Consider the following 17,928-nt stretch of genomic DNA (forward strand, 5'->3'; position numbering starts at 1 on the left):
GAATGGTTCCAGAGTCGATGTGATCGTCGTCGGCACGCTGCCTCTACATTTACCTACGGGATTAGTTTTGAACCTTAATAATTGTTATTTAGTGCCAAGTTTGAGCATGAACATTGTATCTGGATCTCGTTTAATACGAGATGGCTACTCATTTAAGTCCGAGAATAATGGTTGTTCGATTTATATGAGAGATATGTTTTATGGTCATGCTCCGATGGTCAATGGTTTATTCTTAATGAATCTCGAGCGTAATATTACACATGTTCATAGTGTGGATGCCAAAAGATGTAAAGTTGATAACGATAGTCCCACATACTTGTGGCACTGCCGCCTTGGTCACATTGGTGTCAAGCGCATGAAGAAGCTCCATGCTGATGGACTTTTAGAGTCTCTTGATTATGAATCGTTTGACACATGCGAACCATGCCTCATGGGCAAAATGACCAAGACTCCGTTCTCCAGAACAATGGAGCGAGCAACCAACTTGTTGGAAATCATACATACCGATGTTTGCGGTCCAATGAGCGTTGAGGCTCGCGGAGGATATCGTTATGTTCTCACCCTCACTGATGACTTAAGTAGATATGGGTATGTCTACTTAATGAAACACAAGTCTGAGACCTTTGAAAAGTTCAAGGAATTTCAGAGTGAGGTGGAGAATCAACGTGACCGAAAGATAAAGTTCCTACGATCAGATCGTGAAGGAGAATACTTAAGTCATGAATTTGGTACACACTTAAGGAAATGTGGAATCGTTTCACAACTCACGCCGCCTGGAACACCTCAGCGTAACGGTGTGTCCGAACGTCGTAATCGCACTCTATTGGATATGGTGCGGTCTATGATGTCTCTTACCGATTTACCGCTATCATTTTGGGGATACGCTCTAGAGACAGGTACATTCACTTTAAATAGGGCACCGTCTAAATCCGTTGAGACGACATCGTATGAATTATGGTTTGGGAAGAAACCTAAGTTGTCGTTTCTAAAAGTTTGGGGATGCGATGCTTATGTCAAGAAACTTCAACCTGAAAAGCTCGAACCCAAGTCGGAAAAATACGTATTCATAGGATACCCTAAGGAAACTGTCGGGTATACCTTCTACTTAAGATCCGAAGGCAAGATCTTTGTTGCCAAGAACGGATGCTTTCTGGAAAAAGAGTTTCTCTCGAAAGAAGTAAGTGGGAGGAAAGTAGAACTCGAGGAAGTACTACCTCTCAAACGGGAAAGTGGTGCAGCGCAGGAAACCGTTCCTGTGATGCCCACACCAACTGAAGAGGAAAACAATGATGATGATCAAGGTACTTCGGATCAAGTTGCTACTGAACTTCGTAGGTCCACAAGGACACGTTCCGCACCAGAGTGGTACGGCAACCCTGTCCTGGAAATCATGTTGTTAGACAACGGTGAACCCTCGAACTATGAAGAAGCAATGGCGGGCCCAGATTCCAACAAATGGCTTGAAGCCATGAAATCCGAGATAGAATCCATGTATGAAAACAAAGTATGGACTTTGACAGACTTGCCCGATGATCGGCGAGCGATAGAAAACAAGTGGATTTTTAAGAAGAAGACGGACGCGGATGGAAATGTTACCATCTATAAGGCTCGACTTGTCGCTAAGGGTTATCGACAAGTTCAAGGGATTGACTACGACGAGACATTCTCTCCCGTAGTGAAGCTGAAGTCCGTCCGAATCATGTTAGCAATTGTCGCATACTATGATTATGAGATATGGCAGATGGACGTCAAAACGGCATTCCTTAACGGACATCTTAAGGAAGAGTTGTATATGATGCAGCCGGAAGGTTTTGTCGATCCTAAGAACGCTAACAAAGTATGCAAGCTCCAGCGATCCATTTATGGACTGGTGCAAGCATCTCGGAGTTGGAACATTCGCTTTGATGAGATGATCAAAGCGTTTGGGTTTATGCAGACTTATGGAGAAGCCTGCGTTTACAAGAAAGTGAGTGGGAGCTCGGTAGCATTTCTCATATTATATGTAGATGACATACTCTTGATGGGAAATAATATAGAACTTCTGGACAGCATTAGGGCCTACTTGAATAAGTGTTTTTCAATGAAGGACCTTGGAGAAGCTGCTTATATATTAGGCATCAAGATCTATAGAGATAGATCGAGACGCCTTATAGGTCTTTCACAAAGCACATACCTTGATAAGATTTTGAAAAGGTTCAAAATGGATCAGTCCAAGAAGGGGTTCTTGCCTATGTTACAAGGTGTGAGATTGAGCTTAGCTCAGTCACCGACCACGGCAAAAGATAAAGAAGAGATGAGTGTCATCCCCTATGCTTCAGCCATAGGATCCATTATGTATGCCATGCTGTGTACCAGACCTGATGTAAACCTTGCCGTAAGTTTGGTAGCAAGATACCAAAGTAATCCCGGCAAGGAACACTGGACAGCGGTCAAGAATATCCTCAAGTACCTGAAAAGGACGAAGGACATGTTTCTCGTTTATGGAGGAGACGAAGAGCTCGTCGTAAAGGGTTACGTCGACGCTAGCTTCGACTCAGATCTGGATGACTCTAAGTCGCAAACCGGATACGTGTATATGTTGAATGGTGGAGCAGTAAGCTGGTGTAGCTGCAAGCAGAGTGTCGTGGCGGGATCTACATGTGAAGCGGAGTACATGGCAGCCTCGGAGGCAGCGCATGAAGCGATTTGGGTGAAGGAGTTCATCACCGACCTAGGAGTCATACCCAATGCGTCGGGGCCGATCAAACTCTTCTGTGACAACACTGGAGCTATTGCCCTTGCCAAGGAGCCCAGGTTTCACAAGAAGACCAGGCACATCAAGCGTCGTTTCAACTCCATCCGTGAAAATGTTCAAGATGGAGACATAGAGATTTCCAAAGTACACACGGATCTGAATGTCGCAGATTCGTTGACTAAACCTCTCTCGCGAGAAAAACATGGTCAACACCAGGACTCTATGGGTGTTCGATTCATCACAATGTAACTAGATTGGTGACTCTAGTGCAAGTGGCAGACTGTTGGAAATATGCCCTAGAGGCAATAATAAAAGTATTATTATATTTCATTGTTCATGATAATTGTCTTTTGTTCATGCTATAACTGTATTATCCGGAAATCGTAATACACGTGTGAACACATAGACCACAATATGTCCCTAGTGAGCCTCTAGTTGACTAGCTCGTTGTGATCAACAGATAGTCATGGTTTCCTGACTATGGACATTGGATGTCGTTGATAACGGGATCACATCATTAGGAGAATGATGTGATGGACAAGACCCAATCCTAAGCATAGCATAAAGATCGTGTAGTTCGTTTGCTAGAGCTTTGCAAATGTCAAGTATCTCTTCCTTTGACCATGAGATCGTGTAACTCCCGGATACCGTAGGGGTGCCTTGGGTGTATCAAACGTCACAACGTAACTGGGTGACTATAAAGGTGCATTACAGGTATCTCCGAAAGTATCTGTTGGGTTGACACGGATCGAGACTGGGATTTGTCACTCCGTATGAAGGAGAGGTATCTCTGGGCCCACTCGGTAATGCATCATCATAATGAGCTCAAGGTGACCAAGGTGTTGGCCACGGGATCATGCATTACGGTACGAGTAAAGTGACTTGCCGGTAACGAGACTGAACAAAGTATTGGGATACCGACGATCGAGTCTCGGGCAAGTAACGTACCGATTGACAAAGGGAATTGTATACAGGGTTTTGATCGAATCCTCGACATCGTGGTTCAACCAATGAAATCATCGAGGAGCATGTGGGAGCCAACATGGGTATCTAGATCCCGCTGTTGGTTATTGCCCGAGAGTCGTCTCGGTCAAGTCTGCATGTCTCCCGAACCCGTAGGGTCTACACACTTAAGGTTCGGTGACGCTAGGGTTATTAGGAAGACTAGTATGTGACTACCGAATGTTGTTCGGAGTCCCGGATGAGATCCTGGACGTCATGAGGAGTTCCAGAATGGTCCGGAGGTGAAGTTTTATATATGGGAAGTTGTCATACGGACACCGGAAAGTTTCCGGGGGTTATCGGTATTGTACCAGGGCCACCGGAGGGGTTCCGGGGGTCCACCGGGAGGGGCCACCCCTCCCGGAGGGCCACATGGGCCGCAAAGGGGAGGGAGCCAGCCCCTGGAGGGCTGGGCGAGCCCCCCACCTTGGGCCCATGCGCCTAGGGTTGGGGGGGAAACCCTGAGGGGGGCGCCCCCCTTGCTTGGGGGGGCAAGCCTCCCCTCCCTGGCCGCCGCCCCCCCTCTAGATCCCATCTAGTGGGGTCGCCCCCCCTTGCCCCTTCCCCTATAAATAGAGGGGTGGGGGGAGGGCTGCTGTACCCATTGCCAAGGCGCAGCCCCTCCCCTCCCCAACACATCTCCTCCTCCGTTACGCGCTTGCAAAGCCCTGTCGGAGTACTGCTGCCCCAACACCACCACGCCGCCGTGCTGCCGTTGGAGCGAGCTTCCTCAACCTCTCCTTCCCCCTTGCTGGATCAAGAAGGAGGAGACGTCTCCCGTCCCGTACGTGTGTTGAGCGCGGAGGTGTTGTCCGTTCAGCACTTGGACATCGGTGATTCGAATCACGTCGAGTACGACTCCATCATCACCATCCCCTTGCAAGCTTCCGCACGCGATCTACAAGTGGTATGTAGATGCAAACTCTCTCCCATGACTCGTTGCTTAGATGAACTCATAGATGGATCTTGGTGAAACCGTAGGAAAAATTTTAATTTTCTGCAACGTTCACCAACAGTAACATGGTCGAGCCATGAACCGTGCGTAAGCTGGTCTCCCCAAAATAGCGTGGTACGCGCTCTGAAAATCCACGACCTCAAACGTCAGCTTCTCCTTGCGAAAATTCTTTGAATCACCAAACACCACGTCCAGAGCTATTTGGCCGAGTGACTCGGCTTTCTTTCCTGGTATAACTCCATGAAAACTCATGTTACTGGTGCTCAGTCGGGACATCGGAATGCCCATTCCTTTCAGTGTGTCCGCATACAATAAGTTCAGTCCGCTACCACCGTCCATCAGCACCTTCGTCAGCCGAGTGCCTTCGACAACCGGGTCGGCCACCAAAGCTTGCCTCCCAGGGGTGGCTATATGAGTCGGGTGATCAGACTGGTCGAATGTAATGGGTGTTTGGGACCATCTCAGATAACTTGGTTTCGCCGGGGCAACCATGTTCACCTCACGGTTAATAACCTTCAGTCGGCTCTTGCTTTCCACATCTGCAAAAATCATCAGAGTGGAGTTAACATGAGGATATCCTCCCTCACTATCTTCCCTGTCTTCGGCTTTGTCCGACTCCTTTTCCTTGTCCTTGGACTGCTTTCCTTGGAACTGCTGGATCAGGAGTCGACACTGGCGAGTGGTATGCTTCGGGTAGATGATATTACCCTCTTCATCTTTCTTCGTGTGGATGTGACATGGCATATCCATCACGTCATTTCCTTCTTTATCCTTTACCTTCTTGGGGTTCCAGGATCCTTTGGGTTTCCCTTTGAACTTGCCCTGAGTCACGGCCAAAGCCTCTCCAGGAGCTGCTGGTTCGGCCTTCCGCTTCTGCTTCCGACTGGTGTTTCCCTTCTCCGACTGACTCGGCTTGTACTTGCCGCTTCGGAGTCGGTCTTCCTCTTTGCCGTTGGCATACTTGGTAGCAATCTCCATTATTCGACTCAGGGCATGTCTCCGGTTCGACCAAACTTCAAACTCAATTCTCTATTCTTAACACCATCCTTGAAGGCGCAGACTGCCTGATGATCAGACATGTTCTCCACGGTATGATGCAAAGTGATCCATCTCTGAATATACTCTCTTAGAGTCTCATTCGTCTTCTGCACACACACTTGCAGCCCTGTCAATCCAGCTGGTCGCTTGCAAGTTCCCTAAAATGTTCTGACGAACACTTGGGACAGATCTTCCCAAGTGTAAATGCTGCTTGGAGGTAACTGATTCAACCATGCTCTGGCAGAACCTTCCAACATGAGTGGCAAATGCTTCATGGCCACCTCGTCATTCCCGCCACCAATCTGTACTGCCACTCGGTAGTCCTCAAGCCAGGTTTCAGGCTTAGACTCACTAGTGAACTTGCTTACTCCAGTTGCCAACCTGAAGTTGGGGGGAATCACCGCGGCTCTGATAGCCCTGCTGAAACATTCCGGACCAGAAACATGCACTCGACTGCTAGTGGGCGCATCTCTGTCAGGGCCACCTCGATGAGCTCTGTTCCGATCGACCAAGCCTTGCATGATGATGGATCGCGGTCAAAGCCTGGTTCCCTGGGGTCGACCGGCGCTCTTCGCCCCACGCTGAGTTGACGCCTGTCATCCTGCTGCCGAGGAGCGTAAGACCCACCCCTCAGGGGAGTGGGAACTCAAGGTCTATCATCACGATCATGTCGGTCACCATACTGGTCTCGCCGATTCTCGCGTCCTTCACGCCGCGGAGGCCATCTCGGACTGTGAGCCGACTGAACCGTATTCGCAGCGATGGATCGACTGTGAATTCTGTTGCGTGACTGCGACACGGCTGAATTCTGATCTCCTGCTGCCCGGAGCAAATCTCTGATCTGCATCAAGCCTCTGCCAGCTTCCGACTGAGAGGGCTGGATGGACTCTGCTATACGGGTTGCAACTACTAAATTCTGAATCGGGGTTCGATATACCTGAGTCGGCGGGAAGAGTTGACGTCGATTGGAGTCGGGTACTCGTTGTCGCGCGCGCTCATCGAGTGCTCGCTGAAGGTTCTCCAGACGAGCACATTCAGCCAAGTTGGCCAAACGTGCCTCCTCCAAGGCACGAGCTTCGGGGTTTCTCCTGCGATGGGAGTATGCAGGGCATCCATGTTCCTGAGGCGAAGCTCTTCCCTTTGCAGGGAATCAAGTGGCTCGGGCTGGTACTCTTCATGGACTTGAGCGGGGTCGCCTCCACCGTCTACCCCGTCCTCGCGAGGGAAACCGGGAGGGCTGCGAGGCCCGTTGACCATCAAGACCTCTGCCGCTGGATCACCGCTATCACACTCGGATGCAGTCTCTACGGAGCCAGTCGACAGATCGAACAGGTCGTAGAGAGATTCGTCGGGCTCGATTGCCGCAACTTGGGTGGTGGCCATCTGGCGAGCCACCGCGTGCCTCACCCACCGCTGGAGTCTCGACCGACCAGAGCGCTTGCGCTGGCGGGAGACCGGGAGGGTGATCGATAGGGGAGTCGACCGATATGGAGTCGATGGTTGCCGCAGCAGAACGCCGCGGACACATGTGCTAAAATGCGTCGCACCGCGGACGGGGAGCGCATCAACGTCGAGTGGAGCCTCCTGGATCCAAGAGGAGTCGTCGACGATGAAGGTGAGAGCGCCGAGACGGATCTCGCGGCCCTCGACCAAAACTCCACCAGCAACCATGATGAAAGTAGTCGGAAGAATCGCAACTTCTCCAAAAATCGCTAAGGCACCTGCCCCACGGTGGGCGCCAACTGTCGTGGTTCTAAGTCTGACAGTAGAGTGGGGGTAGGTATGGAGAGGCAAGGACCTAGCTATGGAGCAGTTGTAAACACAAGAGATGTACGAGTTCAGGCCCTTCTCGGAGGAAGTAACAGCCCTACGTCTCGGAGCCCAGAGGCGGTCGAGTGAATTATGTGTGTATGAATTACAGGGGTGCGAACCCTTTACACTGAGGAGGGGGTGGCTTATATAGTGCCTGCCAGACCCCTCCGGCCCTCAGTAATGCGGGGTTTAAAGTACATTAAGTCTAGGCGTTACTGGAAACGCCTCACATAAAGTGTCCTAAATACCACAAAGTCTACTTAATTACAGACCGTTGCGGTGCAGAGTGCTTCTTGACCTTCTGGTGGTCGAGTGAGTCCTCATGGTCGAGTCCTTCGAGTCCGTCGAGTGAAGTCCCTCTTGGTCGACTGGAAGGTAGTTTCTTCTGAGGGTGTCCTTGGGTAGGGTACTTAGATCAGGTCTATGACCCTACCCTAGGTACATGACTTCATCACCCGGGTCTATTCTCATCATATCAATCTCTATCGCTTTATTACTTGCTTTGTTTTCACTTTGCCTTTTACTTTTCACCTTGAATCTATCTATCAAAAATACCAAAAATATTATTTATCATCTCTATCAGATCTCACTCTCGTAAGTGACCGTGAAGGGATTGACAACCCCTAATCGCGTTGGTTGCGAGTAGCTATCGTTTTGTGTAGGTACAAGGGACTTGTGCGTGGTCTCCTACTGGATTGATACCTTGGTTCTCAAAAACTGAGGGAAATACTTACGCTACTTTGCTGCATCATCCTCTCCTCTTCGGGGAAATCCAACGCAGTGCTCAAGAGGTAGCATCCGGTTGTCCGAGGACCCCCTAATCCAGGACACCCTCACCTATATTCATGATCATTGCCTTAAATATCGTCATAACTGTGCGCTTTTATATCAATTGCTCAACAGTAATTTGTGCACCCACCATTTGCTTTCTTTCAAGAGAGAAGCCTCTAGTGAAAACTATGGCCCCCGAGTCTATTTTTATCATATTATTTCCATATCTATAAAACCAAAAATCCAAAATATCTTGCTGCAATTTATTTACTTTTGCACTTTTATTTATCTTTTATACCTATCTCTAGCAGATCTCATCTTTGCAAGTAACCGTGAAGGGATTGACAACCCCTTTATCGCGTTGGGTGCAAGTATTTGCTTGTTTGTGCAGGTGCTATCATTGGAGACTTGTGTGTCCCTCCTACTGGATTGATACTTTGGTTCTTAACTGCGGGAAATACTCATCTCTACTCTGCTGCATCACCCTTTCCTCTTCAAGGAAAAAACCAACGCAAGCTCAAGAAGTAGCAACGATGCTTGCGGGCGCCGCTTCCTTCTAGAAGGTGTCATTGGGGCGTTTTTGCTCGCTCTACTGTGTGAGGAAGCTCTAGGGGAAACCCTTGATCCCTTGGGATCAGACGATGATTGCGTTGTGTGTTGCACTTCTTGATGCATCGTTTCAGGAGCTTCTTACTGACCAGAGAGACCTGTGATAGGTGAGGGTTGTCGTCCGTGCTACTTGGTCGATGAGATTTGATTTGGTTTTGATGCAATGGAGGTCCGATTGAGGTGTTCATCTGAAGCCGGGTTAGCGCGTTCGGTCCTCCTCAGATCACCTCATTCACATGCGACACCTCTCCCTTTCTTTTGAGGGGTGTTGTCGAGTGGCAACAAGATGGCCAATGCTAAAGGTTGCGCCTTGCTTGGTTAGACAACGATGGAAGACGAAGACCTACTCCAGTTGCTTGAACCTGCATGATCTTCGAAGCTTAGATAGTGTTTGTCATCTTGTTGTGAGTGTGTTGTCATTGTCGTGGCTATTTCATTTTCTCCTCGAAGAAGTTGAACTAGTTGTTTGCTCATCTTGAGTTGTGTAACACCTTCTTTATAAATGAAATGCAACACTGATTGCTTTTTGTTCAAAAAACTTCGTAATAAAGCACCATGAGCCAAACTTTTTTTAAAATATCTTTAATCAATCCATGCTAGCCAAGTAAGGATGTAGATTGCTGACGAAGCCATGTTTTTCTTATGCTCTATGAGCATTTGCAACCGGCCCCCTCAATACCCATTTGTATGTCTAGGTGGACGGTCCGGTCATGAAATTACTATCCAATTGGACACCCTATACCCGGCTCAAAATTCTAAGTTGTATGGCAACCGTCAAACCCATCTCATACGTGGGGTGGATATGGGGAGGCCCGGACGCATCATCCCAAATCACCCCCAACCTAGCCTGACTTGCCTCTTCTTCTCCTATCTTCTGACTCGTCCGCACTGTCGCCGCCCTAGCTCTGTCGTCGTCCCCAACCCACAACGCCGTCACTAGAGGCCTCATCCCACAACGTCGATGTCCGTGCCGCCACCGCACGCTGCCCCCGGTACGTCCAACTCCTCCGGGAATACACCTCGCCCTTTGTGTGTACAATGAAATGTCTGAGCAGTTCTTTTTTTTCCTTTGATCATTTACAGGCAAAAAATGAATTCATCGGATGATGATCATGGGGACAAGGACCTTGATGAATTCCCGTACAAAGAGTTTGTTGATTAGTCGGATTCGGACAATGAAGATGTTGGGTGAGGGCATGACATAGCCCTGAGAATATTTGGTCAAGTAGCCCTGAGAATGTGGTGTTTCATTGGTGTGGGTGGGTGGGGGCGTCAAATAGAGGAAGTATGCATTTGCGATGAGAACACATAAATACATGGAACACATTTGGATGGTCCAGGCCCCAAAACTAGTGTGACCTACCAATCCGCTTTCCATTGGACCATGCAGAAGCATTCTATCGAACATATTCTCTGGCGGTTTCCAGAATGAACTTTCTCTAATCATGTTGCTTCCATACATGCTCCTGATATGCTCCCCAGGTCCTAGTAATCATGTATGTTTCCTTATACAGGCGATGTTTTCTTTCATTCCATAGTTGTTCCCATTATAGAATAAACATGTTTCCAACACTACGACCCATGCTTCAGGATTCATAGTAGCGTTTTTCTCCAAGCATTGTCATAGTTAATTTCTATGCTATGAATACTTCTATTTTGGAACACAACTATGTGATGATAGAAGACCGGAAAATGTAGTACCAAAACATTGTTATCATTCACACTCCCGGAAAAAACATGGTATCATAGTATAAGTGTAAGAATGAAGCACGTGTATGTTCAAGGAAACATGGCATGTTTTATGTGTGTCACATGCAGTACTAGTGCATTTATGTGATAGTGAGCCAGTGGAAACACATTTCGATGGTTGTCTAAGCGGGAACAAAGTAGCACTGAATCATTGCCATTTGTGTGTAAAAAATGAAGCAAACATATGAATACTTGAAACATGTCATATATGATATCAGAAGCATGTATGTCGTACTAAACCCAACGAAGCACATACATAAAATGCTAGGAAATGTATATATAGACCACTGCAACAATTGCATTTACGATGTTCCCACGCTCTCTCTGATGCACATAACAAGTCGCATGATGGCAGCAAAGATGATGCCAGCTCAAACAAGGGCATCTTTCAAATGAACATTCTTCTAGGAGGAGCATCAGCATCGCCTGAGATCGAGGCGATGACCATGAGAACCAAGGGTGGTGCCGAGTCGACTATGAGTAGTAGGAACGAAGTGTCTGTAAGGAGGAATATGGATGCCTCAACACTACAGAAGAGGCTTGCGCGTCGATGAGATCATATCAATGAAAAGCCTCCTCGTCACACTTCCCATCATCATCTTCATCAATATTATGATCTAAGCCTGTCACTACTCGTGGTTAATGCCCTCGTCAACATCGTGCTTCTTGCCCCTGTTCCCGTCGACATCATCACCACTATTTCCCGCGACTACGGTGAAGAGCGTGAAGCTTCCGGCAGGCGGCTTGCGGCTGTTACCCTCATTAGAAAATCTACCCAGACATTGGGTCAATTATCGATATTCAATAGTAATGAAGATGGTTGATCATAGGGTGCGATCAGACAACGGATACAAATAATTCTCCTTAGAAACTGCTTTCAAGGAAAACTAATGAACAAAATAACACGTTTTTGTACTAAGTACTAACCCATAACCCAAGCACAAATCTTTACGTAAGTAAAAAAACATCCACTTCTTCGTCTCCAAGCGTGAGGTGTACGGGAAGAACAATGGTTGGATCGTTCATCCCAAAGCACCATATGTTAGATGAAGCGACCACCGTGGGCTTATTCAAGCTCGGCTGTGGAAGGCAATGGCGGCCGCCGGCGGCGGTGGAGGTGGTGGGGGGGGGGGGGGGTTGCATCTGTGACACAACTGGCCATAGTGGCGGTTGTCTTCCGCACGCCGACCTTGCCCCGATGTCACCAGCATCATCGGTGGTGTCAGGCCCGACAACTACAGTGTTGTGCAACTTCTTTCACCGCGCGTTCTCGCCGCCGCACCCCTCCCCCCGGCGTGCGTGTGCTCGAGCTCTCTATCCAAGATACGCCAGAGCACAACTAGAAGGGAGGGGGGTCTCCTCGGCCTCCTCCCCCATGGCCCCAAGCCGCAACGCCTCGACAACGGTGCGACTTGCCTCGCCTTCGATGCAGAAATATCCTCTTGTATGCGGCCACCGGAAGGAGTGCGCCATGATTGCCTCCGGCCTCTGCCCTGAGACGGTATGCGCCGTCGCGGTGGTCAGGGCGAGGGCCGACGCCGCTCCTCGCCTCTGATGCGGAGGGCTCCTATCGGGTGTGGCCACCTGAGGGAGTGCACAGTGGTTGCCTTCGGCCTAAGCTCCGAGACGGTAGGCGCCGTTGTGGTCGCCGGCAGCCTCGCGACCACACCGTTGTTATCCACTCTCTGTGCTCTCACTCGTTTGCAGGCCAACGAATGAAAATGAGCAGCGGTGCGGAGTGGTAGGGAAAGGGAATACGATACGTGCGGCGTTCGCGACGGGGCGTTGCTTTTCCGAACGAGAAAAAGTGTGATGTGGCTGATCCCCTGCTCTACGATTCGTGCTAATGATCCAAGGGTAGAAAAGACGTTCAGGCTGGGGTCCTGGAAATCTGACATTCGGGGGTTATAGATTCCGAATAATAATGGTTGGATACAGCGACCGCCGTGGGCTCAGTCGGCTCGGCTGCCGGGGGCAGCGGCGGCCGCCGGCAGCAAACCCTAGCCGACCGGCCTCTCGCTTAATTCCGTGAACAATTAGGCTCACTCCCTCGCTACCTAGCTGCTCTGAACTCCGCCCGAAACCCTAGCCGCCCCCATCATCCCCTTCCTCCCACTCCGCCGCCATGCCCACGCCGGCGCCGCACCTCGTCGACGAAATCCTGGAGGAGATCTTCCTCCGCCTGCCCACCCCGGCCGAGCTCGCCCGCGCCTCAACCGCCTGCCCCCGTTTCCGCCGCATCATCACCGACCGCTCCTTCCTCCGCCGCCACCGCAAACGCCACCCACCTCCGCTCCTCGGCCTCGTAAACGTGGATGGCAGCTTCCAACCAGCCGAGGCGCCCCACCCCTCCGCCCCGCTCGCCCGCGCTCTCGCCGACGCCGCTGATTTCACCTACTCCTTCGTCCCCGTGCCCAGCAGTGGCATCCCCTGGCATGTCCGCGACGTCTGCGATGGCCGAGTCCTCCTCGAGGCCTGCCAAGTTTTGGAGACCCTCAAAGACATGGCGGTGTGCGATCCCTTGTCACGCCGCTACGTGCTGCTCCCGCCCATACCGACGGACCTCGCTGTCCAGGAAGAGTACCCATTTGATATCGTGCCCATCCTTGCTCCCATCGGGGATGATGAAGATGATGTGTCGTTCAAGGTGATATGCTTAGCCATCTATGGTTCCAAGCTAACCGCCTTTGTCTTCTCGTCTGTCACACAGCAATGGTGTATGGCTGCATCTATCGGTTGGAGTTTGTTAGGCGTGCACCACGGTCCCCTTGGACCGTGCATGTTGTCCACTTATGGGTTCTGTGGCTTGTCCGGTTTCGACAACGAGGGCGGATGCTTCTACTTGGCGTCACCTTTGTTAGACAAGTTGTTCGTGCTGGACACACAGAAAATGGAGTTTTTCACTGTCAACCATCACACTGGCTACTATGTACTCCTCAAACTTCTGCCTGGCCGGATACTCGAAGTTCTCGCCAGATACGATGATCCCCATAGAATTCAAGACAGAATTATGCCTGGCATTGTAGTAGGTAGAGAAGGATACCTTGAGATGTTTTCTCTCATCGGTGATCACAGCCCAAATGGCTCATTTGATCTCTATCATACGACTCAGCAAAGCAATGGTGAATCTTCCAATGAATGGCGGATGAAGAATATTATACCGTTGCCTGGAGGGCATGACTATTTCACCATGAGTGCTGCTGAGGGATTCTTATTCCTTGGAGCCACTACAAAAGATCAAGTGGACTTTGATAGAGAGTCTGGACCGCCGTTGTCCAGGACTGATTGGGATGTAGATTATTTTTCGCTTGAGGTCAAGACTTCTGAAGTGAGGAAGGTTTGCACGAGCAAGGGGAAATTCTTCCATGCTGAACATGTTCACTGGTACTTTGGCTACCCCCCGCCGCTGTCAAAACCGAGTGTATGAAGTGGTAAGTTAATTTGTTTTATGATCGTTGTGCTCTGCTGGCCTAATTATTCATGTAGATGTGATTGCTTTATGCTGTTACAAGACATTGTCAAAGTAGGGAAAGTTGGCATGATCTGTTTCCTGGTCAATAATTGCCTTGCAACATGGTAATAAAGTTAACAATTTCATTTCATACAAAGAAGGTTGTATATATCCCACCAAGTTTGCATAACATTTGCTTCAGTTAATGTCTGAGGGCCATTTACATCTAAGGAAAGGCGTTAATTTATCCTTCGTGTATTAGTTTCTGCTACATTTTGTTAACTGGAATTGGCTAAATGATCATTTGTCCCTCTTATAGACATACTACCTCTATTATTTGCCCCTCTTTAGATAGCATTTGACCATTAATTACTCTTGTTTAAATTTTTGTGCGTACTATTTTCGCCTTTCTAGTTAGTAGGCACCAACCCATGCAAGTATGACATCGGTTACCTGCAAAAGAAGTATGACATCAGTTACCTGTAAAAGAAGTATATGAAATAGAATTATAGGAAAGGAATAGGAGTACACTCTTGCAAGATTTTAAAACTGCATGTATGTTTCGAGTTGTGGTGAAGCCTAGAACTATATTTTCAGTAACTTTATACAGCTTTGTGAAGCTACTGTTTGGTATTTGTTTGTGAAAATATAAATGTTCTGATATATGCTAGCTTAATTAAAATTGAGGCATATCATGCTTCATATTTCGTTAATAAACTTAACTGGAAGCCATTCATATTAAGGTTTTCGGCGCAGTTTTGCCTAGAAAAGGTGCAGCTCCATTCTCTTTTCATAAATTGCAGGAAAACCCTACCCATTTGGAACAAAAAGCTGCCCATATGTCTTCTATTTTTCTTTTCTTGTTTGAATATGATTTGGCACATGCTCCGGATGACTGGACAGATTATAGTTAGACTCCATTGACATGGTTCTCTTTGTAGCACATGAATAAGAGTCCACATGATATCTAAGACGACACATATGTAATCAAAGATTCACATCGTGAGATTTAGGGCATCCATTTCTTCAAGCTACGTGTTATTTTTATCTATCTCTAAGGAAAAGGGCTAGCTGTAGGGCATAAGTGAGCCTTCAACCTATAAACTCCCTAGGACTTTTAAAAGCTATCATTTAAATATATCAAAATAGTCTTCAAACACAATTTGGAACACTAATGGGTGATTAGATATATTTACGTGCCCTGTCAAATTTGATATTATCACAATACTGTTTACAACGAATACACAGACATTATTCCCAAGTAGTAATATAAATATTTTATATAAAATATTATTATTCAAAGCGTAGAAGGTATAACCTCACTAAGTTTCCAAAATCTGGGGAGTAATCAAATAATATTATTGCTCTTAACATGATATGAATTTGCTTTATTGGGTACATACATGAACGTACATCAATTTGAAGAGCGTTTGCTTCTTGAATTATTTTCAAACTTTTCCTTCTACTGCACTAGCACGGAAGCTGAATTATCCGTTTGCATCCAATTAGTTGTGCTATTTCAGATTTATTAGTACAGCAGTACAATTTTGGTCAATTCAAGCAGCTCTAGTCAATCCAACGGGCGAAAAGACTCAAAGCACATGCATCTATCTTTAATTCTTTATCATGAATGCATTGTGGCATTCGATGGTTTCCACTAAAGAAAGAAAAAAAGCTGATTAATTAGGCAATTTTAAACGTACACATGGACCTTATTACTTCATTAGTATGGGAGAATCCCATCCCACCTTGTATTTTCCAATCAGCTTGAACGCCTTTGGCAGGTTTGCTACAATGCTACTGAGATGTAGCCATGTAGGTGACTTGAACTATTATTCTGATTGATCTGATATGGCCGCCACGATCTGTACGACGTCCCAAACGTGGAGTTATGGTGGATTCATTACGATCTGGACCATACAGATAAACCCAATGGGTTACCATCAATTAGAATCTAGGTTATGCGTGTTAAGTAATGTGGGTATGTTCATAAGAGGCTCAAATAATCAAATATCCTACGTGGAATAGAGGGACTCCTTAGAACCATGAATGAGGAGCTTACGTGCCTTTAGTTTTGAGCTGTGAATCTGTGATTTACTTACCGATTTTGTACGGAGCTCTTTATTGAGAAACCCTTGGAAGAACAGTTCTTTTGTTGCATCCACATGATTCTAGTTTGTTCTAACTAGTAAGTATATCTCTGCAGGACTGATGAACTCGCTTTGCTTCTGGTGTCTCTTTTTGGGCCATGCATCTGGAGCCTTTGAGGAGAAATGGAGGATGGGCAAAAAGATGGTGCCGCAAATAGTACTTGAGCATGGTATTATTTACGGGGAAACATTGGTACTTGAGCATTGATATTAGTATTTGAGTCGATGTACTTTGCTATATATGTTGATGTTAAGCGTGTCCAAGCAAGACATGATGGGAGCAAGGTGAATTTTGGCGAACGTTTGTATGTAAGATGCTTGTTGTTGTGTGTGTTTGGAAAATGGTCGTATACTGTTGTCGAAACTCTCAGTGGTTGCAGCACATTATCCTCTCTGCTCAACATGTTCATGGATCTGATGATTCATTGCTGCTTTCATTGCTCGTGCTGGTTTTGAGTATTCACAGTTTTGTGTTTTGTTGAATGCCTTTTGAAAGCCACGTTCCGAGGCAATCAGCTAAAACAAAACGGGCAAGCTGCATGCTTCACGCCGACATTCCTTTATCCAACATCTTTACAAGAGATATGCATCTTTTGAATGCCCTGTTGGATTAGATACATACTACTCCCTCCGTTCGGAATTACTTGTCGATACATCCATTTCCGAGACAAGTAATTCCGAACGGAGGGAGTATGTTTCAGTCAACAAGTGACCAGAAACTCAATAATGATGATACTGCTTATCTAGCTGTGCTGGGAGCTTCTTTTTGTCTTCCTACTCTTTTGGCAAAGTTTTGCCTGGTAGTCGTTATGCTTTTTAACCAAGCTAGCATATAGACTATAGACTTAAATGGTCACTAAATTACAATTTAAAACTGCATATATTTTCTTTTCATTGTTCTTTCTTTACTACTCTCTCCGTCCCACAAAACGTCTTATATTGTGGGACGGATGGAGTATTTATTTGCCTATGTTGAGGTTCCAAAAAGGAAGACTTTGCATAGCTGAAGCACTACGACCTTTAGAGGTAACGTATCATCGTTGTCAAGAATAATATAGATTGAACTGTACATGAGACCGGTAAAAAACATCTCTTGCAACATGCAAGCCATAATGTGTTCAAGATCAACTTCAATAAGAATGGCGACTGCTGAGAAGATGGATGAGCGACTTGATGATGGTTGGTTCTCTGTCTGGGTGATCCCTCCTCCAGAAGTGTTATTTTCTCCTCATGTAGCTCCTGGCGTGCAAGATTAGGTTTCTATGGCGATACATTGCGATTCTGCGTCACCCTGCATTGTCCTCAGGGCTACACAGTGACGCTGTTATCCGAAATTGAAATCTTAGTTTCAGGCAACTATAGATAGCTAACTTCTTCATATAATAACTAAAAAAAGCTGACACGATTGTATTTCAATCGACGGCAGTTTGCATTGCTGGTCTGTTTTTGTTTTTGACATCTGTTAGTGCGATTCTTTTTAAAGACCGTTGCTTATGTGATTAGCAAAGCATCGTTATGTTTTTTCAAGGGAGTTGCTGTTTTTAGAAATTTTTAGGAGAGCTAAGGACCCGCTGTGATCTGGTGCAATGCGACATGACTCAGCCATAAAAGGGAGCTCATTTTTTTCTAAAATTATTAAATAACTTTATTAATTGAA

The 17,928-nt window shown here is 47.1% G+C and overlaps 1 protein-coding gene across 1 annotated transcript; it reads left to right on the top strand.

Moving 5' to 3' along the window:
* Nucleotides 1-12,590: 12,590 nt before the first annotated feature.
* On the top strand, nt 12,591-16,579 carry LOC123133753 (uncharacterized). Its single transcript, XM_044553162.1, has 2 exons — nt 12,591-14,101; nt 16,328-16,579. The coding sequence occupies exon 1, from the start codon at nt 12,796-12,798 to the stop codon at nt 14,095-14,097; it is 1,302 nt and encodes a 433-aa protein (XP_044409097.1). The 5' UTR covers nt 12,591-12,795; the 3' UTR covers nt 14,098-14,101; nt 16,328-16,579.
* The last annotated feature ends 1,349 nt before the right edge of the window (nt 16,580-17,928 follow it).

Source organism: Triticum aestivum, chromosome 6B (genome assembly GCF_018294505.1).
Source record: "Triticum aestivum cultivar Chinese Spring chromosome 6B, IWGSC CS RefSeq v2.1, whole genome shotgun sequence".
In the NCBI taxonomy this organism is placed as follows: Eukaryota; Viridiplantae; Streptophyta; class Magnoliopsida; order Poales; family Poaceae; genus Triticum; species Triticum aestivum.

Bases quoted from the DNA above. Each gene is read 5' to 3' on its own strand.
- LOC123133753 (XM_044553162.1), top strand. From the start codon at position 12,796: ATGCCCACGCCGGCGCCGCACCTCGTCGACGAAATCCTGGAGGAGATC.